This window comes from Fringilla coelebs (genome assembly GCF_963513975.1).
Source record: "Fringilla coelebs genome assembly, chromosome: 3".
In the NCBI taxonomy this organism is placed as follows: Eukaryota; Metazoa; Chordata; class Aves; order Passeriformes; family Fringillidae; genus Fringilla; species Fringilla coelebs.
In genome coordinates this window covers 3,463,772-3,491,059 of record NC_140030.1, presented here as the reverse complement: position 1 = coordinate 3,491,059, position 27,288 = coordinate 3,463,772, and the positions used below count along the sequence as shown (strand labels likewise).

General features: G+C 43.5%; 1 protein-coding gene across 1 annotated transcript in view; it reads left to right on the top strand.

The window, feature by feature from the left end:
- PINX1 (PIN2 (TERF1) interacting telomerase inhibitor 1) overlaps nucleotides 1-27,288 on the top strand; it is a 61,613-nt gene that overhangs the window by 14,045 nt on the left and 20,280 nt on the right. The window contains exon 6 of the mRNA XM_084203274.1: nucleotides 642-718. Within this exon, the coding sequence (XP_084059400.1) occupies nucleotides 642-718 (77 nt within the window). The remainder of the gene's footprint in view (nucleotides 1-641; nucleotides 719-27,288) is intronic.

Sequence of the window (27,288 nt, the reverse complement as noted above, 5' to 3'; positions counted from 1 at the left end):
TCAACAGCTTCTGCACCGTGGAATTGGCTAAACCTTTGCCTCTATCTCTGAATATCACATCACACTCTCCTGCTTCCCTCTCCTTGCTTCATGTCTGATATCCAGCTCACCACACAACAATCAGATGGCAATAATGGCCCTCCTGGAAATCTTTGCTTCACCCTTTAAATGGTTTGAGTTGGAATAACCCAGTGTTTGGCAGAGGTGGAAGTTTTGCTTTTCAGGAGCAACATCAGAAATCAGAGAAAAGTCCCCACTGAGTAAAAATGGATTTATTTTTTTTCATTTTGTGGAGGAGCTATAACTCCCTAATTCTGTCAGAAATGGGGAATCCAAATGAGAATCCAAAGATCCCAGTGCCTACACACATTTCCTCTTGTGTACCTTCATTAGTGGCCTTAGCATGGAACCACAGCATGGTTTGAGTTTGAAGGGACCTTACAGTTCATCTAATTCCACCCCTGCCATGGCAGGGACACCTTCTACTATCCCAGGTTACTCCACGCCCCATCCTACCTGGACTTCCTGATTTTTGTTTATGTCTGAGAGCAATTTCTCTCTGTCTGTGGGTCACACTGTTACCAAAATGCATCCTCAGGTGTGAAGGTTTTGGGGTTTTTCCCTCTCTTTACCCCTTCCAGGTAAGGATCTCTCATCACGCACTGAACAGGACCTGTCCTGCATTTTTGGGAGAAGGCAGAAGAGTGCCAAGACCCAGGTAAACAAGAATCTTCTTCTTTCTCTTATTTCCTTGTTTATTATCCCTTATAACAAAATGTCCAAATGTCTTCTGCCAATTTGTTTTTTCTACTTGAAGTGCTGTGCTTGAATTCTGAGTAAATAAGAGTAAATTTAATCCCTGCTTTTGTGGATTATCATGATGTAACTTCTTTAAAGATAGGGAACTCCAGTATTTTAATTTTTTGGTAGGAAATGTACATCACAAAGAAGAATTTTGCTTGGCCTGAAAGGTCAAAGGTTGGACTTGATGCTCTCAGAGGTCTTTTCCCACCTAAATGAGTCTGTGAAAGATCCATGAATATACAAAATAAAATTGGACATTCAGTAGCAACTGGGAAATCTCTACAAACTGCCCTTGTTTTCACAAAAATTGGTAAAGACTGAGCAGCTGCAGAAGATTCAGAGGTGGCCTGAACAGTGATAAATATTTGATGAGAAGACTTTTCCCCTGACTTTGGGTAATGAGATCCAGGTTTGGACCTGTTTTTATTTTATTTATGTGTTCATTAGCATTTTCACTTGAAGAATACAGACCAATCAGTGGATAAAATACAGATCAATCAGTGGATAAAATAACTGTGACATGGCCAACATATCCAGAAAAATTCTTTGGAAAAAATAACATCTGGAAAAGCACAAATGAATATATTGCAGGAATTGCCCAGTTGGTTCCAAGTTCTTGGAAATCTCTGGTTTTAAGGGAAAGATGCGGCTTGAAATGGAGTGGAAATTTCTGGAATACCCTGTATGTGACACCTTACTCCTTGTGCTCTTGGAAGTTGTTGTGGAGCTTCACTGCAGGTCGCTGGGAGCTGAAATAAGGATTTGGGAACTTGTCTGTGAGAGCTGTTGGGGCTCTCATATCCTGTGAGTAAACTTGTCCCAGGGAGCCCTCTTGGTTCTGATCACATAAATACACTCTGGATCTTCTCCTTGGCTCCCTTGCTGTCAATGGGAAGCAGGACAAACTGGGATTTAAAGCAGCTCAGCACTGCTGGGGTTGAGGGAGCAGATTTTGCCCATTCATGAGTTGTCTCAAGTAGTTGGTATTGTTTTCTCTCTATGTTCTACATCTTTTGAAATTCAGAGTTGGAAAGTTGCTCCTTCTGGGACTTTTTCCTGCAGATCATTTGCTCTTTTGTGGATAAACACTGCAAATCACATGGATTTTATGAAGGGTGTCTAAGTTTGTGCATGTTTTTGCCAATCCCTTGACAGATGCAGTGGTTGGCTGACGGCTGCTGTGCAGATTTCCTGAAATGGTTCAACATTCTGGCAGAAAAGTGACAGGCTGTTCCCTCCTAAGCACCCAAATTTCCTCATGCAAATCCAGGCAGGAGGGCACAGAATTTGGAGCTGCATTGTTGTCTTCTGGCTGCTGCTGAGCAGCCACAGGGTGAGGAAGCCAGGGGCAGCACAATTGCTTCCCCCAGCTCCCCCTTCTCCTTCTCTTCATGGATCAGAGATCTGTGGAGTTTGCACAGAACAGAAATGCATTGCTCAGGCCCTCCAGCTCTGAGCAGTTTCATTGCACTGCACCCATGAACTCTTATGATCCCTTTCCTTCATCTTCTGGAGCCTGGTCCTTAAGGTGGCACAAAGAGAAGTGCCCTGTGAGGCTTTGCAGGAATTCTCTGTTTGCCTTCTGGTTTGAAATCCCTGAGCTCTGCTGTGGCACAGAGCTCCCTGCAGGAGCAGGAAGATGCTGCCATTCTCCTGGAAATGAGTTGTTCCTACATGGAGGTGAGGTAGGAAGGGCTCTGGTGCCCAGCAGAGCCCTGGGTTTTCCTGCAGTTTGTGGTAGGCTCCAGTTCCCTTCAAATTTCAGCTCCTACAACCCTGGGCTGCTTTCCCTGGTGACAGGATAAGGACTTCCATACTTCCACAGGAGCCACAGCTGCTCCTGTCCATGAATCTGATTGCAGGTTGCCAGCTGTGGGTGCAATGGAGATGATACATGGAAGTACCCCTGTTGATCCTGGAAAAGCTGGAGCAGTGGCCACAGGAATCTCATGGATTTAAAAAGACCAAGTGCTGGTGCTGCATCTGGATCAGGGCAACCCCTGGGATCAATCCAGTGTGGGGATGAAGGGATGGAGCAGCCCTGGGACAAGGACTTGGGGGTCCTGGGGGTGGGAGCTGGACATGACTCAGCCCAGAAACCCCTGGAGCTGTTGGAGCAAGTCCAGAGGAGGATCAGGAAGATCAGAGGGATGGACCAGCTCTGCTGTGGGGAAAGGCTGAGGGAACTGGCATTGTTCAGCCTGGAGAGGAGAAGCTTTGGGATGAGCTAATTGTGGCCCTCCAGTGCCTGAAAGGAGCTACAGGAAAGATGGAGAGACCATTTACAAGGACCTGGAGGGACAGGACACAGGAAATGGCTTCAAACTTACAAAAGACAGAGTTAGATGGGATTTGAGAAGGAATTGTTCCCTGGGAGGGTGGGGAGGCCCTGGCACAGGTTGCTCAGAGAAGCTGTGGCTGCCCCTGGATCCCTGGAAGTGTCCAAGGCCGGCTTGGATGGAGCTTGGAGCAACCTGGGATGGTGGAAGGTGTCCCCACCCATGGCAGAGGGTGGATCTGGATGATCTCCAAGGTCCCTTCCAACCCAACCCATTCCATGATTTTATAGCTTGAAGTCCTGCCTCTGAGGCTCTTTCTGAGGTACCATCTCCCTCCTCTGTTCTCAGAGATGCAGTTTGAGAAGCATTCAGCGCACATTTGATGTGCGCTGAATGACCCCCACAGAGCTACCATTCCACTCTTGATCTTTTGACAGAGATTTTCAGCTTAATTGTTTTTCCTTTATTTCTATTTGTTTCAGTCTGGGATCAGAAAAACTTGGGTGCAACTTCATGGGAAGATGCAGGAACTGCTTTTCATAGAATCACAGAATTGCTGAGACTGGAGGAGACCTGGAGGTCTCCAGAGGAGTCACCTGCTCAGAGCAGGGTCAGCTATGGCAACTTCTTCAGGAGTTTGTCCAGACTTTTGATTATCAGCCTTCCCTAAAGCCTCCATTTTTAGCACACGACAAAATTTCAGGGGGTGAATAAAAGAGGTCACTTAAGGGGCAGGCAGAAGAGATCATAGAATCGTGGAATTGTGAAGGCTGGAAAAGACCTTTACAATCCTCAATTCCAAGCCTGTTCACCTCTTTGCTGTGTCTTCAGGTGCTATAGCCACCTGTTTCTTGAACGGTTTCATGGATGGTGACTCCTCCACTTCCCTGAGCAGCCTGTTCCAGTGCCAGACAACCCTTTCCATGAAGAAACTTTGCCTAAATCCAATCTAACCTCCCCACTGTTGCACTAGGTCTGGCTGGTTGGCTGGTGTCACACCAAACTTTCTTTAGAGGTTAGGAAAAGAGAAGAAAAAAGCAAAACAGAGGGAATTCCATCTGTGCTTATGCTCCAAGGTGAATTAGTGAGAGAACTCAATGTTCAGTGAAGGTCTCTGGACCACCAAGATAATCCTGGCTCTTCTGAAGAAAATCTTGTCAAAAAACTGTCACCCCTGAACTGCTGCAGTGATGAACAGGGTCTCAACAAACCAGATGTGTTGCTGTTCCAGTCAGTCCTGCCCACTCTTTTCCAGTGTGGTCATTAGCAGTCATTCTATGATCTTGACTGTGCATGTAGCCTTTGGCAGGAGATGCTCTGTGTGTGCTGAATCTGAGCTCTCTGAGCTGTGGGGCTGATCTCAGACTCCCTTTTTAACTGTCTCAGTGGCCAAGGATTGGTCTGGTAATGGATCCTTTCTCTGGTTCCACACCAGCTCTGCAGCAGTAAGTGGGGAATGCTGAAACTTGGATTATCTACCTTATCAAAGGAAGAGGGAGTTGGCCAGAGGACTGTAAAGATTGCAAAAGAGGGGAATTGCAAAGGATGTGGAAGGAAATGCTGTTTGCCCCTGAGGGTTGAAAGGAGTTTCTCTAGAAGTAATAAAACTACAATGCTGTTGTTTTGATGGTTCTGGGATATGTGTTACTAATTGGAGGCAATTGCAACCTTTAATTCTCCTGAATGTTCAACATAACAATTCTTTTTTTAAAAGTATTTTTGATAAATCATGTGTCCAACTCAAACCTCCTTAATAAACTACACAGGGACCTTTGTTTAAAACAAAAAAAAAAAAAGGCAAGTCAAAAAAACGAGGTGGGGAAGAAAACAATGGCTGGGCTTCAGAGTGGACCTAAATTGAAAACGTCTGCAGTTTTTCCCAGGGAGAGCAAGTGATCGAAAATATTGAATTGTAATTATGATGCTCTCTGGAGACCTGCAGTGAGGACCTGTTTTGCAGGCTAAGATCTGCCAGACTTGTTTTTTGCCACCACTTTTCCCTGTGATTTTCTCGCTTGCTTAGGAACACTGGGAGCTGGGGAGACAGAAAAACAAATTCCATTAGTTCCTATCTGGTTGAACTTCCTGGAACCCCCACTATTTTTTTTGCTTCTCAGAATTTCCTTCCTCCATCCAGCTGTGTTTCCTGATGGAGCCTTATCACTGGAGAAAATGCTCCTGAGTGAAGCTGAGGATTTGGGAATGAGTTGCAGACGGTCCCAACTTGGATGCTGAACAACGTGATTCTGGCACTGATTTCACTCTGGGGGCTGGGGGGAGCAGCTCTGATTTGCTCAAACCCTGTTGGAGATGCATAAAAACCTGAGTGTTTTGCATCCATCTCACATGCATGGCTCAGGCCATTCCATGAGTAATCTGCTTCCTCCAAGTTTGTGTAACTTGGATGGAAACCTGCGTAAGTTCCCTTCAGCCACCCAATCCAAGTAGCCCGAAAGTCTCAGGCTTGCAGTGATTTCTTCCTTGTTAGGCATTAGAAATGGAACTGTCCACCCCTGGTGCTTTTTCACTTTTTTTTTTTAATCAGGAAATTGTCTTCTGACACATTTTGCAGAACTTCCTCAACTGATTTATATTTCCCAGCACTTATCAGAAAAGCATGTTGGCTAATCTTAAGGGACATAGCTGAAAATCCATTAAAATCTGGCGCTGCCATGGGCTCCCTGAAGTTATGGGTGAACTGATACCATTCCCTGCACCTCGACTTTCTCTCTGCAAAATACCAAGCATGATACTGGTGTTTGTGGAGTTTCACAATTGTGACTTTTAGGCAAGTTGCGAGTTTTTTTTTTACCTGTGACTAAATTTGTTGCAGGGTTAGCACATAAATTAATTTGCTGCTCCCTTTTTGGCAATGCCATGGAAGGAGAAAAAACCTGTAGAAGAGGAAAATGAGTTACAAATTAACACAGATTTTTCACTGTTCTGCTTTGGAGACCACGGTTAGCATGAGGTATTTGGGACTGAGAAGCAGAACAGAAAAAAAAAAAAAAGACATCAAAAACCTGGAGAGAGTCCAAAAGGATTTAGTAAAATGGGAGACAGGGTTAGAGGGCATGTCCTAGAAGGAGAGAGTGGAGGAACTGGATACGTTCATCTCAGAAAAGAGGCAGAAAAAAGATGACCTCTCTGCCTATAAATACCTGGGGGTCATGGGGAGGGAGGAGCAGAGGAAGGGAAGGGACAGTAATCAGAGTAGGCAAAAGCCAGGAATGGGACTGGGGGTGAGAACTTCAATTAGAAAAAGGAAGACTCAGACTTACTCTTCAGCAGGCTTCCTCACAGTGATGTCAGCGGGGCACTGGAGGAGTCTCCTGAGGGAAATCCCAGCTCCTCAGTGAGTGACGCCAAGAAAAAAGATGAATTTAACACTTTTAGACCTGTTGGGATGGGCAGAGATGGATCAGCTTAAGTAAAACATCTCCCAGAAGCCGTTCTGTGAGTGGCTCCAGGGCTGAAGTTGGATTCCTGTGGTTGTGTTGTGCTTGGATTCTGTGTGGCTAAAGGAGATGAGCAGGAATCCCTGTCCTTGTGCACATGCATTTCTTGGCCTTCCCTATTTAGTCATGAAATATTTCAGAGTCTTCATAGCTTTGAAACCTCTGCTGCTTCAACCAGCACGTTTTACTTGCTTCAGAATTTTAGTCACAAGTGGCAGGACAAGGGGGAATGGTCTTGAGATGAGGCAGGGGAGGTTCAGATGAGATACAAGGAAAAATTGTTCCCTGTGAGGGTGGTGAGGCCCTGGCACAGGGTGCCCAGAGAAGCTATGGCTGCCCCTGGATCCCTGGAAGTGTCCAAGGCCAGGCTGGATGGGGCTTGGAGCAACCTGGGATAGTAGAAAATGTCCCTGCCCATGGAAAAAAGGGTGGAATAGTTTAAGGTCCCCTCCCACCCAAACCATTCTGTGATTATTATCAAGGGATTTTTACAGTTTCTGTAGCACTGCAGGAACTTCTTTGGCCTCTCCAGTTCTGCTCTGCACCTCACCGTGGGCTTTCAACAGCCAAAAGGGTCAAAAGAGAAGAGAAAAAAAAACCCCAAACCAGATTCTGCCAGCACTGAGCAGTGCAAGGCATTTGCCTGTGCCTGAGAAGCAGGCAGGGCAGGCTGGTGACACAAAGTGACAAGGAGGACAACAGGACAGTACAGCTGAAGGGCTAAATCACAGAACCACAGAATGGTTTGGGTTGGATGGAACCTTAGAGCTCATCCAGTTCCAACCCCCTGCACAGGTGGTACAGCTCGACCATCTGGCAGCAGAGACCCATGGAAAGCTGATCTAAAGCCCTGTTGCTTTGAGCTGGTGACTTGCAACATCCTACCTAGCAAATTAGAAAATTATTTATGCTCAAGGTTCTAATTTGGGCCATGTATTTAATATTTTTCCATGCAGATAAGTGTGTCTCAGGAACACCAGGAAGAATTTCTTTTACCCAGCATTCTGTCCTAGTTGTGCTTTTGATATAAAAAAGAGGAAGAGCAAAGTATTGATGTTTTGTTGCCTATTCTATAAGCACCTTGTTAATCAACTGGAGGATAAATTATTGCTGTCCAGATATCAGGAGAGAGGGAGAGGAGGAGGTATCTCCCAATCTGGAAGTCAGGGTGCTTTTTCTTCCTCTCTTCATTGGAGAAGTCTTGCCTCCACATTTGTTCCTTGGGGGGGTTGTTAAGGAACAGAAACAAAACTGGGGAGAGCTCTCTTTGATTTATCTTCTCTCCTTCCCTTTTGGTCACTTCCAGAGGCTTAAAGAGCCAAGTTGGCTTTAATGTGTTACCATTAGAGACCAGGCATTAGCTGGAATAACCCATCCTGCCTCACAGTGAAAAATATCCCTTGATTGGCTAATTAATCAGTCAAAGGGGAATGACATGGCCCTCTGCTTGAGGGACTCTGCTGCACAGGTAAACAGGTCATTGATAAATGGTTTACCCACAAATTCATATATCAAGAAAACTTAGTCATTTTTTAACTACACTTGGTGTGAAAGCTGTGCTGTGTTTTTTGGAGGAGGATTTTTGCTGCCTTTGCTTTTTTTGCATCGTGGAAGCTTTTAGGCTGTGGAAGTTTCTAAGAGGAAAAGGCCAATCAGAACTTTGTGACTTTGGCTGGTTTTTTTCTTTTTGGAAGGGAAAAAAAAAAACCTCAAGAATCTTTTTCCCCTCTCAAAAAGAGGAAATCATTGGCATGGCTTTGTGTTGAGATTGAGTGGGTCTGAAATCAGGATGGCTCAGTTGCTTTTGTCATTTAAATATCCTGAGGTTGCTTAGTTGGTCATATCCAGTCCTCAGGCACTGCATGAACAAAAAAATATATCCATAAATGGATCTGATGAAATAATTGGGAAAAATTGTGGTGTAAAAGGCAGGTCTGTGTTGGTAAAAGGCTTTAACTGAGCTGATTTCCTATTGGCTTTTGGCATTTCTGTGCTGGACCTTGTCACCTTGTCATCTGTATATTTTATAACACCTTGTCCTGCAAAGGTGGTTCTCCAGTGGGATTTTTCACTGAGATTTAGAGAAAAAAGGAGGGGAAAAAAAAAAGAAAATTAAAAGGGGAGGGAAGAAATCCAGCTCTAATTAGATTACATAAAAATGTGATTTAGAAACACTTTTATCCATGGGGTAAATAGGGTTAAAGCAGTGGAATCGTCTGAGGGACCACAAAACAATGTTTGGCATAGCTGCTTAACTGGGTGCTCAAAACAAATCCTAGCTGTGCTTTTTTTTCTTGCAATTGTCTCTCTTTTTTTCTTTTTTTTTTTTCTTTTTTAAACTGTGTATTATGTGAGAAAGTAACACAGCAGTACCTAAGAATATGGGTTTGGCTTCTAGGGAATAAACCTCACCTTATTTTTTGTCCTGTGTAATCCCTTCCTCCCAAGCAGCCCTTGCCATGGGCCTGAGCTTTATAGACCAGCTTTGTTTTGTTTTTCCTTTTAAAAATATTTGTCTGATCAAAGAGCTTTCCTTAAAAATAAAAAAAAAAATTAAAAAAAATGCAATGCAGCAGTTCAAAACAAGGAAAAGTACCTTTTTTTGATCCTATCATAACAGGATTTGTATATGGAAGTGTGAACTAAGCAGGTGGCTTCCTGTTGATTTTTAAGCCAGGTGGGCAAGTTCTTGGTGATGAGTTCGTCTCCCTCCCTACCCTGCCTTCCCTGGGGCAGGAATTTGCTTATTCCTGTGTCTGGAGGAGTGGAATTTGGGCTGACAGCTAGTGGGGATAATGCTGCTGTGGGAATGAGAGGGAAACAGCAGCTTGGTCTCTCTCAGAAATCAGGAATTAGGACGCATTTTAGTACCTCCAAGGTGGCAGCTGGATCTATTCAAGCAGCCTGCAAGGACTGGGTGTTCACAGCAATCTGATTTTTGCTGACTTAGTGTCATTAAAGGGTGTCTAACCTTCCTCCAAGGGTGTCTTCTGATTTTTGGCTCATCAAACTCATTATGAAACTGCTGGTTGGTTCAGATGGGTTAAACAAACCAGAAGCTGGAGCAAAGGAAATGATTCAGCCTGAGAAAGTGCTTAAAATCTAAAGAAACAAGCTTTTCCACTTCCAATCCAGTATTTCAGCTTCTTGGATTGTTCTTTCTTCAGCTGTGAAAATTTGCTTTTTTAACTCTCCAGTTAGGAGAAATATCTGGTGCAGAAGAGTGACTTGGTGGTAAAGCTCCCCACCAGTGTCCAAACTGGTTCTTTGGCTCTCTGAGCTCTCTCCAGCTTCATGGCGTGTTTGCAAACTTGGCCATTTGGATTTAGTTTGGGCTTAAATTTGAGTTTTCCCAAGATTAAGACAAGGTTAAGAAATCCAGTGTCTGTTTTTCACTACATCTGCAGCCTCCCTCTGCAAACCACCATCAATCCCAGCAAGTTTCCTTTGAACAGTTATGGTGTTGCCATAGAGAGAGGGACAAATGTGACAAAAGTGCTGATTAGTGTCATTAATTTGACCATCTGTTAATAACTGTGCATATCCCTCAGCTAAGGAAAGAGGAAGAGGATGATGGGGAAGATAAATCATGCAGGGGGACAGTTGGTGCCTTCTGTGCCCAGGTGGCTTCAGCATCAGCTTTGAAAGATGTGTCCCTTGTCAGGATCCTGGTGATGAGGACTTGCTGTTCTCCTTCATGGAATATGCTGTGGGAAAGGTCTCAGATTTGGAGTTAAGGATGAATATTGTCCTGTTTTGATTCGTTGAGAAGAGAGAGCAGGGACTTGCAGACCTGTTAGAATGTTAAATTCACAGGGATAATCCCAGGGAATGGAGCCCCTCTGCTCTGGAGCTAGGCTGGGAGAGCTGGGGGTGTTCATCTGGAGAGGAGAAGGATCCAGGGAGAGCTCAGAGCCCCTTCCAGGGCCTAAAGGGGCTCCAGGAGAGCTGGAGAGGGACTGGGGACAAGGATGGAGGGACAGGACACAGGGAATGGCTTCCAACTGCCAGAGGGCAGGGATGGATGGGATATTGGGAAGGAATTGTTCCCTGTGAGGGTGGTGAGGCCCTGGCACAGGGTGCCCAGAGAAGCTGTGGCTGCCCCTGGATCCCTGGAAGTGTCCAAAGCCAGGTTGGATCAGCCTGGAATAGTGGGAGGTGTCCCTGTCCATGGCAGGGGGTGGAACTGGATGATTTAAGGTCCTTACCCACCCAAGCCATTCCATGATAACAACTGAAGCCACAGGAAACTCAAGAGTTTTGCTGAGTTGGACAGAGTTTGGATACTCTGCTGAACAGATTCCAAAATTTCCATGCATGCAGCAGGGTCTGAAGTCTTCCCTGCACTGGATTAAGGGATGTGATCCATCTGTGGTGTGTAGTTTGTCCATTCTCTCCTTGGGGACAGTTGGCTGTGCCCTCAAGTGTTTAGATTTGCAGAATCACAGCGCTACAAACTCAGTGGGTGTGGGGAGGAGAGGCTGGAGGCTGGTCTGGCTTTGGAGCAGGAGGTGCTGCTGTCTGTGATCATTAATTCCTCAGAAATTTTTGTTACTAGCCTGGGATGGATCTCCAGAAGGTTTTGCTTCGATGATCCTGGTGGAAAGTTCTGGAGTCCCTCAGGATCCAGAATTCCCAGGGTGGTTTGGTGACCACCTTGCAACTACCTCTGCTGGAGTTTAAAACCAGCACATGTTGGATAAACTTTCAGCTCCTGCAAAAAGTCAGGATCAAAGATGATTTCACCACAGATAGTAGAGTGGACAGAGGCTGAGAAGTGTGCCTCCACAGCATTCAATTTTTAATTTTTTATTTACTGGGATTTATCTTAAACCTGCTCTGTTTCACCAGGAGCTGACTTTTCCCAAGTGCTGGGAAGTGTTTTTGACAGCAGAATCCAGCCCAGCTCAGGGTAACACTGATCCTGTGTCACCTGTGTGGTACAGGTTGTTTTTTAACAAATGAAGGGAAGATCAAAAATATTGCATGCCCTAAAATCCTGTTTTCCAGAATATTGAAGAATTTAAATGTCACTCAGTGTTTCAATACTTGAAAGAAAATTATTTATTCTCAGTATTTTTTACAACAAAATTTCTGAGCTTGGGAGCAGAAGAAAGTTTCTGTAGTACAAGGCAGTCAAAGGCTAATGCTAATTAGGAAATGTTTTCTGGTTCACAGAAAACAGAATTTCTTTCTCTTAAAATTTCTAAAAAGTATATTTTCATTTCAAATTGTCAGCTTGTGTATTTTGCAATGAATATTTGCAGTTACATCTTGCTGTGGTCAAGTGCAAGCTTGAAGGTGCTTTTTTATTATTCATTAAACCACTTTATCTCTTAAGGGAGTAAAAAATCTTAGATGAGGAAAAAATCAAGCAATTTTATTATTTTAGGAAACCCTTTATTTATATATTTATTCTTTGATGTCTCATAATATGAATATGGGGTTTATATTTAGTGGTGAAAAAGGGGAACAGTTCAGTAAATAAGCAGAAGGTTTTTGTTGGTTCTCTCCAAATCTCATCTACTGCTTAGACTCTTAAAAATATTGAAAAAGCACCAAACACTCCAAGTGCCTGGAAAAGTTCTCAGGTTTCATGAAATATTTGTAAAGTCCTCTGGGTATCAGTGGATGTGGAATTTCTCTCCAACTACTAATGGATCAAGCTGCTAAGAAATTTGATATGAAATATCTCAAAGACAACATCCCAAATTCTTTCTTGGTGCATTTTGGGGACGGCTGACTCTCCATGTCCCTGCTGTCACATCCAAGCAGAAGCTGTTCCTCCAACAATTCCCAAATTATTTTAGAGCTTCAGGTCTTTATTGACTTGCCTGGCTCAGCTCATCCCAGTATCAGCTCCTTAATCAGTTTGTAAACACCACATTTAGCCCAGAGGATTATTAAGTTTTCTAAATATTTCCTTTTTCTAAGGACTCGGTGCAGTGATAGCACCAGTTCAAAACTCCAGTCATTCCATGAAGACCACCCTAATATATAAATTATATAAATTATATAAATTATATAAACATCCAGGTGCTGCTCAGCTCCAGCCTGGGGCAGTGATATAACAAAACACATGAATGCCAAGTTATCCAACTCTCAAATTGCTTTCCCCTAAAAATATTTCTCCTCCTGACTTAAAGAGTGAATGTTCTGTGGGGAGCAATTCAGCCTTGGCCAAAGTGACCTAAATTCAGCCATTTAATATCTGTGTCCGTGCTGATGCTGGGAGCTTAAGCACTCATTTACATGTCATCTTAAGAGCAGTGAGAATGCTGGGCCAAGCTTTGAGGTGATGAGAGAAAATTGGGTAATCCTACACGTCAGCAAGCGGCTGGAAGAGGAAGTTTTTTGTTGGAACTTGCACACTGAGAAGGCACAATGTCCCTGTTTTAACTTCTGCCTTGCTAAGCCTCCTATTAATCACTGCTTTTGAACTCCTCTCTGCCAGCCCCTCTGGATTTGGAGGATGGGATTTGTCTGTAGTGGATCCCAGGAATCTGGCTCAGGTGAAGCACAGCCAGGCTTTGGTTCCCTTTCACTGCCTGCTGTGCAGCCTTGGGTCAAGTTTGCATCCCAATTTCCCAGCCATTAAACCCAGAGATGATTCACGTGGTATCAGCCTAATTTGTGTTGTGTGTGGTTCTTCATGAAGTGCATTGAAATACTGAGATGATAACTGAGAATTTTGAAGTGCAAGGTGTATCACCCAGGTTTCTCCCAGTGGTTGCTTCTGGCAAAGCTGTTGGAAGTGTTCTGTGCTTCCCTATTTACCTTTTGAACTTTACAGCCACGGCGCCCATATTGTGGTTTTAAGGCATTGCAACTTAATTAAACTTTCAGAGAGTCCTGGAGCGTGACTGTCTCCAGCTTTCCTGAAATCCCTGCAGAAGCAGGGCTGTTTACATAAAATCTGGGTGGGAGAGGGGTGCTGTGCTCCAGAGCATCCCCTGAGGGTACGGCTGGGGGTGGGGGTGTGTAAACCCGGAGATTTGTGGATCTTGGGAAGCTGAGGTCAGGCAAGAAGTGCAGGAGTATCTCACCTGCAGAATTGTTTGTGTAAGTGGTCAAGTGGAGCAGCAGCCTTTGTTTTGACAGCCAGGACTTTATGTATCCCTTGTGCTGCTGATTCCCTGCCCTCCTCTCATTCCAGCAGTCCCCCTCTGCCCAGGCTTTCCCGCCTGGAGTGCTGCAGGCTCCGGGGTTTTTTCCCCTAACTGCGGGGTCAGGTTTTTTTCCCTTTTTTTAATAAGCCTGGTGTTTGTCAGTTACCAAATGGCAAAGGAATGCTGTGTGTAGCAACTGTGATGGATGTGGTCCAAAGGCAGGGAGCGTGGCCCGTTCCTTTTTCCGGCATTGTCGTAGGGAAATGGGTGTCTCCAAGAGACGCCCAGCACTGAGCCCTCGCTCCGCAGCACCGCCGGCCCGGGGCTTCTGATCTGAGCACTTGCTCCTGGAAAACAGAGCTTTGTCACTCCTGGCAACTGGCTGTACAAAAACACTGATAACAATAAAGGGCTCCCTGCCCAGGCCAGGCTTGCTCTTGCTTTCTGGGAATCTTCCAGGGTAGAGGAGATGCTGCCCCTCTGCTTTAACCCACAGTGGGTTTTTGTAGGGCCCTTCTGCTCCCAAATTCTGTGCCTCCACAGACCTAAGCCTTGCAGGGCTATGGCAGATCCTCTTCCACTCACAGAATTTTGAGTCTTGAACTCCTTTCTTTCCTGTATCAGCAAAACAAAATGCCCTTCACCTTTACAGAGTGTCTGAAGGGATGGGAACTGTTCACACTGTCAGAGGAAGCTTGGGAAGTAGGAAAAGTTATCTCAAGTTCATGTCAGGCAACAAAAGATTAGAAATTTGCCATGACATTTGTAAAACGCTTTTGGTACTAATTTTCCAAGAAGTTTTTATGGTTGAATCTTTTGGACTGAAAGCTGAAAAACTCTTTTGTCCTATAACTGATTTTTCTGGAGCCTGGATTGTCAGGCTGGTGGGAGAATTCTCTGTCTTCCTGGGTGTGAAGTTCTTGAAAGAAAAGATGAGATTGCACCCAAGGGAGAGTTGTGGCGTTTGACACCACTTAAGGGCCCTGACAAAAAATCATTTTCAGGGTGTCATGCAGGAGGCACCCACTTGGCTTCTTGTTTTGTCCTTCAGGATGCCTTGCTGCTATGGAGATTTCCTGATCCTGATTGATTCAAGGCAATATTCTCCAATTGTTTCAGAGTTAAGCTAAATGCCTAAGGGAGAGGGAGATTAATCCCAGCTGAGAGGTTAAATACAGTGATGTAACATCTAAGAAGCAGGGGAAGAGAAAAGCTTCAGTGAAGGACCATTTAACCTGCTTAAGGTGCGAGCTGTGCATTTGAGGGTCACCTCTCTCCATTGGATATGAAGATTTGAGACTCCAGATGTAAAGTTTCCACTAAATATTAAATATTTGTTTTGAGCTTTAGGTACAAAGCTCTTGGTTTATAATCATATATTGCAAATATATAAAAGCTTTGAATTATTTTCATTTCCATACAGGTACTTAGCAAGGCAATATGCTTTTAACAGTTTCTGTCTAATATTTTTCATAGAGCAGAGTGGTTTGGGTTAGAAGGGACCTTAAAAATAATCTCATTCCAACCCTCTGCCACAGCCAGGGGTTCACATTTTTGGTGCTTCTAAAAGGATTCAGTTGCAGAACATGGCTAGGACCTCAAGAAACTTTGGAAGGGATCACGTGTACAGAAATTATTCTGTAGATTAATGCCACTTCCTAACTTATCCTTAGATAAATGATCTTCCTGTCACTTCTGATTGCTTTCCTTTCTCAAGTTCTGCAAATAAAAATACCTTTCTGTAGGAGATACAAGCAGAAATCCTTTTTAAGGCAGGAGTTTTATGTGTCCAGGAATTTATAGGCACCTTTTCCCCAGTGTGCAGCTCTAAATCGGTGCCTGGCTCTTATTTAGGAGGGCACATTATTCACTTTTCTCCAATATTTGGGGAAGCAGGACATGCTGCTCATTTGAAAATCATACCAGCTCCTTTATCACTGCCAGTCACAGTCAGCAACGCTGCATTCCCAGCTTGACACGAAGGAGGAGGTTTGCCCTGAATAAATAGAGGAGATAAATGGTCTTTCTGTTCCTCAGAGGAATTTGGGCCACTTCTCAAAGTTGGTGCCAGGAGTACAGTAGCAGAGTGGCATGGTTAAAGTTAATTGCCCTCAGATTTTAGTTAAAAGTCTAACTAGCTTGTCAGCTTTGAATTTATATTTTCACAGTTCACTAGGGAGTGATAATAGGGAGGCTTTGATGTAGCTGCCTGTTTTTTGCTTTGTACGAAATGCTCCCAAGTTTAGTAAATAAACTTTTATTGAGAGGGGGCAGGATTGACAGCTTAGAGCCAGCCGGGAGAATCACAGATATCCCCTCACTGAGGGGTAGAGGGGCAGCAGGACATTGGAGCTTCGTGGCTGGAATGATAAAGGAGATTTTCCGTGGAGCACTCTGCTGAGCTCTCTGTGCTGAGCTCTCTAAGAAACAGCTCATCAGAGATTTGTTAATTAGGTGTCACCCGAGACTTGCTGAAACAGTGAAGCTGCACAAAGCACTACCTAATTAACTCTTTAATAGCCCTGGAATGCACTTGCTAGTTCCCTCCACCAGGGAAAGTAAGGAATGCTGGATTAATCCCCTGGGGCTGCCCAAGGCTATCCTGAACAGCATTAGAGGGAATAAAGAGGCTGATACAGAGCTTGTAAGGGAGACTGTGGCTTCCAAATCAAGAGCCTCACCAAATTAATTTGTAACAAAGATGGTCATTCTGGCTTTAACTAGAACCAAAGTATCTTTTCCTTTTTTTTTGTTTTTTTTTTTAATTTTAATTTCTGATGGCCCTTGCTCTCTACTGTACCTCTGCCCGGTATCCAGCTGGGAAGGACCCAAGCTGTTCAGTCATCTTTCAAGTACAGAAGCAAAAAGGCCCATTCAAAAGCATTCAAAGGGTTTGCTACACCTTATTCTAATATTATTATCTTATTCAAGGTTACCTAATAATGTCACTCAGAGGGTGGTGAGGCCCTGGCACAGGTTGCCCAGAGCAGCTGTGGCTACCCCATCCCTGGAAGTTGGATAGGGCTTGGAACAACCTGGCATACTGGAAGATGTCCCTGCCCATGGTATGGGGCTGGAACTGGATAATTTTTAAAGTCCCTTCCAACCCAAACAAACCATTTGGGGATTCTGTTATTGGTTAACTTTCTAGTCACAACATCATTAGTGTTGATACCTTCCAGGCAGCTGTTTTTTGGTTGAAGGGCAGATCAGCTCCAAGAAATTGGGGTGTTCTACCTAATTCTTGCTAAAATCATTCTTGGGACACTTTTTAATTTTTATACATTTTTAATCCTTTCTCATTAAATGAGAAGGAATAACTTACTCTCCTGTTTCACCTGGTGATGTGTGATCAAACCATTGAGGTCCTTGGAGGTGCAAGTGGTTTTCTTGGCTCTGCAGCCAGGGTGGATGAATTCCATTGCCAGGATCTTGCTGCCGTACAGACCTTGTTTCAGTGGGCTGCTGGTTTTTGTATCTTTTTTTTGAGCTGCTCTTTTCACTGCAGGTGGTTCTGCAGAGTGAGTTGGCTGCCTTTGGACACAGAGATAAACTTGTGCCTTTGTGCCTGAGCTTACACTAGCACAGATCACCTGCTGGCCACCAGGAATGTGGTCTGATCTTGTTCTGGCTGACCCCAGTGAAAATGGGAACTTGCATTGCCAAAACTATTGGAGCATCCAGTGGCTCCAAGGAGTCCAACAGGCTGCAGACAGGTTTGAACCGTCTGAGTGGGAAGGGATTTTCTGTTTTGCAAGCCCTGCAATATTGGTTTCAGCACTGCCTGGCTGGGGCAGAGGTAATGTCAGCTCCTGGAGGAGTAGCTGGAGCTCTGTCTGAAGGAAAACTTTAGGTTTGTCCACTTTGAAACCATAAAAGTAAAAATGTTATTTCCTTCAGAAAGTTCTTAAAGATGAAGAGAATCCCTTTTTAAGACAAACAATGAAACAGTTACATGTAAAAAGCCATTTATTGCTTTGACATAAAATCATGGAATCAGAGGAAGGTTTGGGTTGGAAGGGACCTTATATTAATCCAGTTCCACCCCCTGCCATGGGAAGGGGCACCTCCCACTACCCCAGGTTGCTCCAAGCCCCATCCAACCTGGCCTTGGATGTAAATTTCCTCCTAATTGGAAAAATGCTAATTTTCAGTAAAGTGTGTGTCTGAGTTTTGGTTGAACTCAAAATTCTGAATGGTTTCACAGTTTCTGCCTGGTGTCATAAGCACTGTATTTGAAAATTATTTCTTTGAGGGAGAGGATGTTGTTCTTGGGTTTTTATGGCAAATTTTTGAAAGACATGTCTCTTTAAAAAATTTATGCCTTTGGGCTGTCTTGAAAATACTTGAATAAATACAACTCTGGAGTCCTGGAATGATTTGGATTGCAGGAACCTTAAAGCTCCTCTAGTCCACCCCTCTGCCATGGTCAGGGACACCTTCTGCTACCCCAGGTTGCTCAGGGCCTCATCAAGCTGGACCTTGGACACCAATTAATAAAATCCATCAAAATTTTGGGGGATTTTCCTTTCATAAGACACAGGAGGATATCATATAAGGAATGTTTAAGCCTCTATGAGGATTTCAGTGCTTGTACTTCCCTCAGGCTGGAATTGCATGTTCTCCCAGAGAGATTTTGGGCTGTCTGTGCTGGAGTTGGTTGAGTGGATCAGGCTGTGTCTCCTAGAGGCCTTTATACAATGCCCTTCTTGTACAGTCAGGAGTTTAAGGTTTATTTCATCTTTTTTTCTCCTCTCTGTAATGTCACTTCTCCACATATTATACTGAACCTCATTCAAATACCAATTTGTGTAAAAAAAAAAAAAAAAAAAGAAAAAAACACCAAACAAAAAGTCCCCTAGAAATGCTGAATCTGAGCTTGATCGTGTAACTCGACTCTCTCCAACCCTACAATGAGATTATTTAGACAATCATAATTGTTAATTACATAATTATGTGCTGTTCATTTCTCTGGAAATGGCACTCACATCATGAACAGCTATTGAGTTTTTTGGTTTTTTTTTTCATTTAGGGTGTGCCTTTGGTCTTTATTTACTACATGCAATTCAAATGCTGTTTAGCAGAAAGATTTGGAATATTCTTGCTGGGAATTTGGAAATATTCTTTCTATGTTGTTTACTGCAGTTTTATCTTCATCCTTTCTGGTCTGGGGATGGTATCAGGTACATGTAGAGGACAGTTTGTTAGATGCAGATCAAAATCTGGAATTTGGGTGCAGCTGTCCCACAATGTAGATATTTACTGATTTTAGGTTTGCAGGTTGAGATGGCTGAGAACTCAGCTCTTTCTGTTTTCATATTGCTTCAAATGGTTGAGTTTGAGCCCAAATACACACATCTGGAGCTGAAAAATTTTGTGTTTTCAGTACCAGTCTCTGGTGAGATAACTGAAGTACTAAAGAAGAGTTTCTGATGTCAGCCCTGCTGCTTTGCTGATCATTTGTCATACGTGGGAATGCTTTTCTCATCCTTCCATATATTCCTGGATTAAAGGAATAAGCATTATTTCAGGTAATATTCATGACAGCACAGTGGGAAGTTATTGTTTTATTAGAGAAGCAAATTATACCTCAGGGAAATATTCTGGTCATATCACCTTCCATTTAGAAGGCTATTGCATATCTGACATGTCTGCAAACAAAGCAGACAAATTTGGAATTTTTTTCCAGTATTGGATTCTATTTTTGTATGTATTGACACTTCTGCCTTTTTTGGGAGGTGCTTCAGTTTCTTAGATCAGTAGAGTCAGCTGGCTCACAAGGAAAGGGATATAAATACCTGGCTGGGAACTCAGCCTCTGGAGTTGCTCTATTAATTCATGCCATCCATCTGGGATGCTGCTGATGGATGTCACCTTGTGAACAATGCAGGTGGGAAAATGGAGCATGAGAGCTTTCCAGACAGAGTTTCCTGTAAAAACACCAGGTGATATTTTCAGAGGCCTTTGTCTACCTGAGCATAAGTGATGTCCTTGTGTATAATACACACAAGCCTGGTGTTTGTCTGTGTGCCTGGAAGTGCTTGTGAGCACAAATTCCCAGCTTGTGCCTTGCTGGCATGTTTTATTAATCAGATCCAATTGATGGCACTCACTGGGAATTCCCTGTGAGCACTTCAGAGTGCTCCATGCACAGATTTTGATTGCTTATACTTCCATCAGGCTGGAATTGTGTGTGTGGGTGACTCCTGAAATGTGGTGGTGTGGCCAGAAGGCTTCTGGAGTTTGCAGAGTTTCTCATTTGGGATGGATAAAGGTGCGCAGGTACAGAGGGATTCTGCCCCACTCAGGTGAGACCTCACCTGCAGAGCTTCCTCCAGCCCTGGGGCCCAGCACAGGAAGGATGTGGAGCTGCTGGAAAGAGTCCAGAGAAGGCACCAGGATGTTCAGAGGGATGGAGCAGATCTGCGTTGGGAAAAGCTGTGAGATTGGGCTTGGTCAGGAGAAGAGAAGGCTTCAGGGTCACCCAATTGCCCCTTCCAGTACCTGAAGGGAGGCTACAGGAAAGATGGAGAGAGACTTTGGACAATGGCCTGGAGTGACAGGATGCAGGGAATGGCTTCCTGCTAGCAGAGAACAGGAATAGATGGGATATTGAGAAGGAGTTCTTCCCTCTGAGGGTAGGGAGAGCCTGACACAAGTTGCCCAGAGAAGCTGTGGCTGCTCCATCCCTGGAAATGTTCCAGGCCAGGTTGGATGGGGCTTGGAGCAACCTGGGGATACTGGAAGGTGTCCCTGCCTATGGCAGAGGGAAACTGAATGGTTTCCAAGATCCTTTCCAACTCAGTCCATTCTGGGATTCTGAGATTGATTTTGTGTTTAAGCAAAGCACTTTGCTTGATGCTCTTGGGTTACAGAGAGAAAAGCATCTCTCTGTGTTTGCTCAGTGGTCTCTTCCTACTCTGGTTTCCATGGTTGCAACCCAAACCTTCTTCCAATTTCCCCCCTTCTCCTCAATTTAAGTGTCCCAATCATTTCTGATGTTCTCATTTAATATGAAACGTGTCACAGTGGCAATGTAGCAATCATACAGAGTTTAGACCTCACTGAAATACCTCAAAACACCATTTTTGTGGATGCACAAACCATTTACTTGTTATTAGTGTGGAGTATTTTAAGAGTAGCAGCAGGAGGAATATCTGTGGGTCAGGTGGGAGTTTCTTGTGCCAGGGTGTAAAGGCATCAATGATTTGTCAGCATTATGAGATTCAGTATTCTCTACTGTGTCACATTCCTGTGCCATACTTTATCCTTTTTTCCAGCTCTCCAGCCTGAGCTCTGCTTTTGGGGTGGATCAGGGTACAGAAGGACAGCTTTGTGTTTCTTGGAGAGCCATTAAATTCACTCCTGGAGAGGCAGGAGCTGTCCAGGCTTTCTCCCCTTCAGATACATGTTATCACACATTAACTTATCTTGATTAATTCTGCACCAGATATGGGAGCAGTTCCCTGGAGTTCTTGTGAAAATGAGAGGGACCTGCTATCTCCCCATCATCCTCCCTCGGCGTCAGAGTGTCTGTCTCTGGCATGACTGGGAGCCAAGGGAAATTGCTTGACATCACTTCAATTTCTGAATCTCAGTTTGGCACTGGGAAGGTGAATTCCAAAGCCAGTTTTATCCATTGGATGGTACAGATCATGTTGACACACTTCCTTTGCTCCTTGTACTAAATCTTCCAGGAACACTTCCCCAGGTGAAGTCGCAGCAACTTTAAAAGTTGGGGATTTTCTTTTTTTTTTTTTTTTTTCCTTTTTCCTCCTCTGTTTTTTTTTTTGTTTTGTTTTGGTTTGGTTTTTTTTGCCAGAGGTGGGCAGATGCCACTCCTCCTCCCATCTAAACCCAGACTATTTCTGAACATCAAATTTTGATTCTGGTCACTGTAAGATCCAGATGGTTTTCCCAGTCTGAGGTAAATCCTCTTCTGCGTAATACAGGCAAATTAATGAACTTTGGATAGAAAATCACATTTCTAAGCCATGATTTCAATATCATATCTAGGTAATAGGTCTGCCTGTCTTCAAGACAGAATTTATTAAAACATGTCACTTTTGGCTCATTTTAATTGATGGAAGCTTCCTTTAAAAAAAAAAAATTCAAATAGCCTAGTTTCTGCTGGGGAAGCTTTCTTCTGAATTGAGCATGAAATGCTTTTTTTTTTATTCAGAAAATCTGTTTCAGCTGTGTTTCAGACTTTTGCTTTGATCAACAAACAAACTTGCCAATCAGCCTATTGAAATTCACTTTTCCAAAGGAGACCAAAAGAAAATTTAAAAAAAATGTTTTAGGAATTCATTCTGAGTTTTGTTTCTTCAGACAACACCTCAAAGCCATTTTACCAAACAGATTCCTCCTGAAATGGCTGGTGTCTATCTTGCCTGTCTTTTTGCCCCCTTTTTTTTTTTTTTTGGCTTTTAATTTTTGTTGTTCTTCGACAAGATTATCTCAGCAGTGTCAGAAAGGACCTGACTTACCCAAAACAGCAGCAGTTAACAAAATCCAGCCTCTGATCCGGGTTTTCCTCCCGAGACTCTGCTGAGTTTATTTTGCCATTCTTGAGAGGTGGTTGCTTTTCCAGTCAGCTCTGCCTTTGATATCCCAGCTAAGTAAAGCTGCTAAATTTGTCCTGGCTGTGTTTTCTTTTTGAGCATTTTCTGGACAAGTGTTTCAACTCTTCCTTTCCTGTCCTGTCTGATATGCAGGGATAAACACACCCAGACACACAAACACACACACACACACACACATGCTGGTTTATCCTGAATCCTGGACTCAGTGCTGATTTCATGTGATTAGAGTCTTAAAATACTTCTTTCATTCCAGTTTAAAGGAATATTTGACATTTTTGATGCCATCACTATAATTCCTGTCTTGCCCAAAGAGCATTTCATCATAATTTCCTTATTTTTGTATTATTGCAGGAGGTTTGAGAGAGGAAATTTTTCTTTATTGTGGTAGAACTTAAAGAGAAATGGCAGAACGAAGTTAGAGAAATGCTGAGCTCTCGTGATTTGCCTTTTGAATTCTTTATTCAATATCATTAAGAGTAACATCAGTTTTAGTGTGCCATGTATACAGAAAGGTGTTTTTCATTTAATGGGGACACTAAGTCATGTTTAAGGTTAAATTGTATCAGCAGCACAATTATTTTAAAAGCAAAACTTGAGAAGTTTCTTTTAAGGAGGAGGAGAAACAGGAACTTCTAAGAGGAAAGTTCTACTTTGCCTAAAATGCCAATAAATTGATTATTTTTTCATTGACTCTGTTCATTTTGGGTCTCCACATGTTCTGTATAGATACAGAGTAAACTCTGGAAAGTTAGTATATTTTAGGATCTTGTGTGCTTTTAAAAATGAAACTGGACTGTTCTTTCAAATCTCTCCCCAAACACCTTGTCCTAGAATAAACTGGTAGCAGAAATAAGTCCAGAATTTGGGAATCTTGAAGTGTTTAAGAATTGTCTCTGCCCTGTCCCATCTGTGAAGTTCTCCTCCATTTTTTGGCACCCCATGATATCTATGATGTGGATTTGACAGCTGCCGTAATTACATGAGGGATGTTTTCTAAAATTGTTTCAATTTATAAATTGACAGTGCAGCCATGGTTTAAATAATGATATTGAGGGCTGGGGAGGAGCACAGGAGCAATTCTTGAGGTTTCTAAAACAGCCATTTGGGAATTATATGTGAGTATTTGCTAGATGGTTTTTGGCTTTTTCTACATTAGTAGATCCAGGTGGGGCTTTGTGGAGAGCTGGACATTTATTTATCACCTTTATGTTCAAGTCTTACTTGAAGGTGCCACCTAAAATGATGTTGAGCCCATCTCACTTATGGCTGACAATGTTTCAACAAGAAGTAACTCCAGTTTTATAGAGGGTGGAGGCTGAAGCACCCATAAATTAAATCCTATGTGGGCAGAAGATGGAAAGATGGGAGATAACTCAAAATCCTTGGAGGCTCTGTCTAGCCTGTCCTCTGCACACTAAGAAAATGAGGTGGCAGGACTGAAGGAACATAAGGAGGGAACAGTAGAGAGAGAAGGAAAAGCAAAAGAAACCATGAAGTAAAACTATTAATTTATAGAATGGGCTTTGGAGCAAAGGAAACCATGAAATAAAAATATTAATTTATAGAATGGGGCTTGGAGCAACCTGGTCTAGTGGAAGGTGTCCCTGCACATGGCAAGGGGTGGAACAGGTTGATCGTAATGGTCTCTTCCAACCCAAACCATTCTGTAATTCCATGATTGTTTCCATATGCAGGAAATGTCCTTTTGCCAGCTAATTGGTTTTATTTGCAAGGGGAAGAATTCCATGTAGTAAAGATTATTAAGTCTTGAGATATCTTTTAAAACCTAAGTCATCCTGGGGTGTGTCAGAGTAGGTCAGTTTACACTGAGAATACAGAAGATTTGAGGTGGTTTTCAGTACTCCTAAAAATCCTAACAGTTTTTTTCCCAAAACTTCAATCTTTTGAAATACAGTTATGAGAAATACTTCTCTGTTTTTTTTGTTGTTGTTGATTTTTTTTTTTTTTTTTTTTTTTTTTTTTTTTTTTTGGTTTTTGGGGGGTTTTTTGTCCTCCTCTTGCTTAAGTTTAATTTTTACTGCCAGCCTTGGTGGTGTCTGTTCTGGAGAGTAGCAGGAAAAGCTGATAAGGGCATAGGACAGAAATCTTTGTGCTTATCTCCCTGCAACACATGGAGCTGAGAGTGCATCCTTTTCCTGTCCTAGGACAGGAGACGTAAACTGACCATCTCCTGACAGCAGGGACTTCAAACAGAGCCTCCAGCGTCCAGAGGGTAGGAATCTTCTCTCAACTTCAGAGGCCAGCTAGGTGAAAGTGGGTCACTGGCTTTTTAGAAAGCTGGGTTTGTGCCAGAAAGAATAAAAAAAAAAAAAAAACCTCACCACATTTCTGATAACTGCTGGGTTAATAGACATCTCTGTAGATATTGTGGTGTTTTGTGGTAATTTTTTTCCCCCAAAGGGCATAAATTCAGCCTGACTTCTAATTGTTTGTTTAGACTTCCACCAGAAGGTGAGTTAAGTTTAAAAGTAGGAAAAGAAAAAAGTGTATTCCAAGAAAGTTTTATAAAATCAGAATTTTGCTGTGAGATTTGGAACAAAGGTCAGACAAAAATTGTCCTCACAGAAGGGGTTATTTGGACAGTGTTGTTACAGATGAACATTCTTTTATGTATTGTCTTTGTGACAACAAAGACCTAAAAGTGACCTAAAAGTGAAAGGTCTAAGGCAGAGGGAGTGGGAATTGGAGCAAAGAGAACCTTCCACCAGGAGTGCCTGAGCCTCAGTGTGCCTGGAGCTGTGCCAAGGCCTGGGCTGTGATTCCAGGTTGGGAACCAATTCTTGGAAAACTGTAAACACAGTCAGGAATTGGTTAGAGCAGCTCATTTGTTACACTTAATAAGAGTTAGGGTTCATTCCTAATTTTCACCATTCAGAGAGGACAGATAGTCCCAGCTCTTCTGGCTCCATGTGAAAATCTTCCTCAGTGGCCAAAGCCCAGGAAGAGAAATGCAGGAAGAAAACCAGGAGTCCCCACAGCAAATATTGATGCTGAACAGTTTGGGACAAGCTGCTTCAGTGCTTCCCAGGCCTTGGTGTCCCTGGTGTAGGACAGCCCAAGAACTCCATGCCAATGCCAAGTTCAACACAGAGGATCACAATGGGAAAGAATCTTTGGAAGTGTTTTTCTTTTAATTAAGTGCCTGCCTGGCAGCCTGAGCCTTTCCAGAGTGGCTTTGCTGTGGAGTCTCCCTTCAGGGGAGCTCAGCATCAGATCTTCATTTTCCCAGAAATCCTGGGACTCTGCAGGTTTCCCAGCTCTGACAGCAGCTCACATCAGCTGAAGGTGCAGCCTCGTTCTCTGAACATTTATTTATTGCTCTGACATTGGCAGGCCTTGCTGAGGCAAGTCTCATCTGCTTCATATGTTCACTTGGAGACCTCACCAAGGCTGAAGAAACAGCGATGATCTCATCCTTTCCCTTTGTTTCAGGATTCACAACAGTTCCTCCAGAATGATTGATTTGTTTTATTTTTTTTTTTAACAGTCACTTCTAGTAAATGTGAGGGCTGGAGGAATTAGTAGCATTAAATCTCAAAGGTTTTCAGCTGTAGACTGGGAGTTGAGGTTTACTACAGTCCTTAATCTCAGCTCGTGGTCACATAACTTTGATAAAGGCTGGCTTTGAGTGGAAAACCAGTAAACTTTTATCTCTGCCCTCCTTCCAATCTGATATTCCTGTCCCAGCAAACCTCAAATAACTTCCCAAATGCAGCTCAGGCAGTGCAGAGCAGCTCTAGGACCCTTCAGCAGCAGGATGAATGGGATCCCTGGAGTCATGTGATTAATCCCTTTATAATCCCAACTTCCTAGTTCTCTTCCAGCCCCTGTGAATCAGATGCAAATTGTACCCTGTGGGGTTGGCTAATCTGTCATCAATAGCAGGCTCTCAGCTGCCTCTGCAGGTCTTTTGGTATTTCCAAAATCATCCTCAAACCTTTAAATTGTTGTTCTTCCACAACTTTCTGCTCTCCAGGATTCACATTATTGTTGGCTCTGCTTTAAGGACAAGGCACAACTTTGGGGAATGTTGTAAAAGCTTTTCCTGAAGGGCTGTGAATCTGAGACCAGGTTAAATTTGCTGAGATTAAAGCTTTTCTGCAGTCTTCAAACTAGTGATGGACTAAAGGTCTAAATTTTAGATTCAAAACCCAAATATAGGTATGCTGAGTTTTCTGAGAAGCAGAGGAGCTGGAGCTGGGAATTCAGCTCTCAGTTTACACCCACATCCCCTTTTCTCCAAGGCAGGAAAACTGAGAACTGGTCTGAGCACAGGGTGTGAAGATCCCAGTCTGGGAGGGAACATTCTTGTACACAGCTCACCCTTCCCCTGGACTTGGCAAAATGAGCTCAGCTTCCTCCCTCTGAATCACTTTTACCTTCTGCACTAGCACAGAGTTGCCTGGTTAGGTGGTGAACTGGGGTAGAAGATGCAGAGGCAGAAATTAGAGTTATGGATGGTTTAGATTGGAAGGGATCTTCAAGATGATCTAATTCCAAACCCCTGCCATGGGCAGAGACATCTTCCACCATCCCAGCTTGCTCCAAGCCCCATCCAGTAACTCTTGTGTAAGGAATTTGCCATTTGCTGTCGAGCCTGAAGAAAAATTCAAGTAGCTGTTGGTTCTGCAAAAGTTTCTATCCTCTCAGAAGGACCCTGACCTGCAACTGGAATTTATCCCCAACCTTCCACATCACTTGGCCACTGCCTGAAAGGCCACATTTCCCAGTAATTCCTGTTGGATATTGCAGAGGCTGTCACTCATCTCTGGAGCTGCCCAGCAGCGTGGTAGGAGCCGTTGTTATGTGAGTCCCATCAGCTTTTCCGTGCCCCAGGACATTTGGGAAGCAAATCCCACCACCTGCCAGGGATTTCAGGGCTGTCAGTAAATTCCTTAGTTCCTGGAGAAGTGTTGCTATGGAAGGTGGCCTTTTATTCCTGTTTGTGCTGGCTTGTCTGCATGAGTGTCAATAGCAGCATCAGACTGGGCAAAATGAAACCTGTCAGTAGCTGCCTCCCGATGTTAACGTT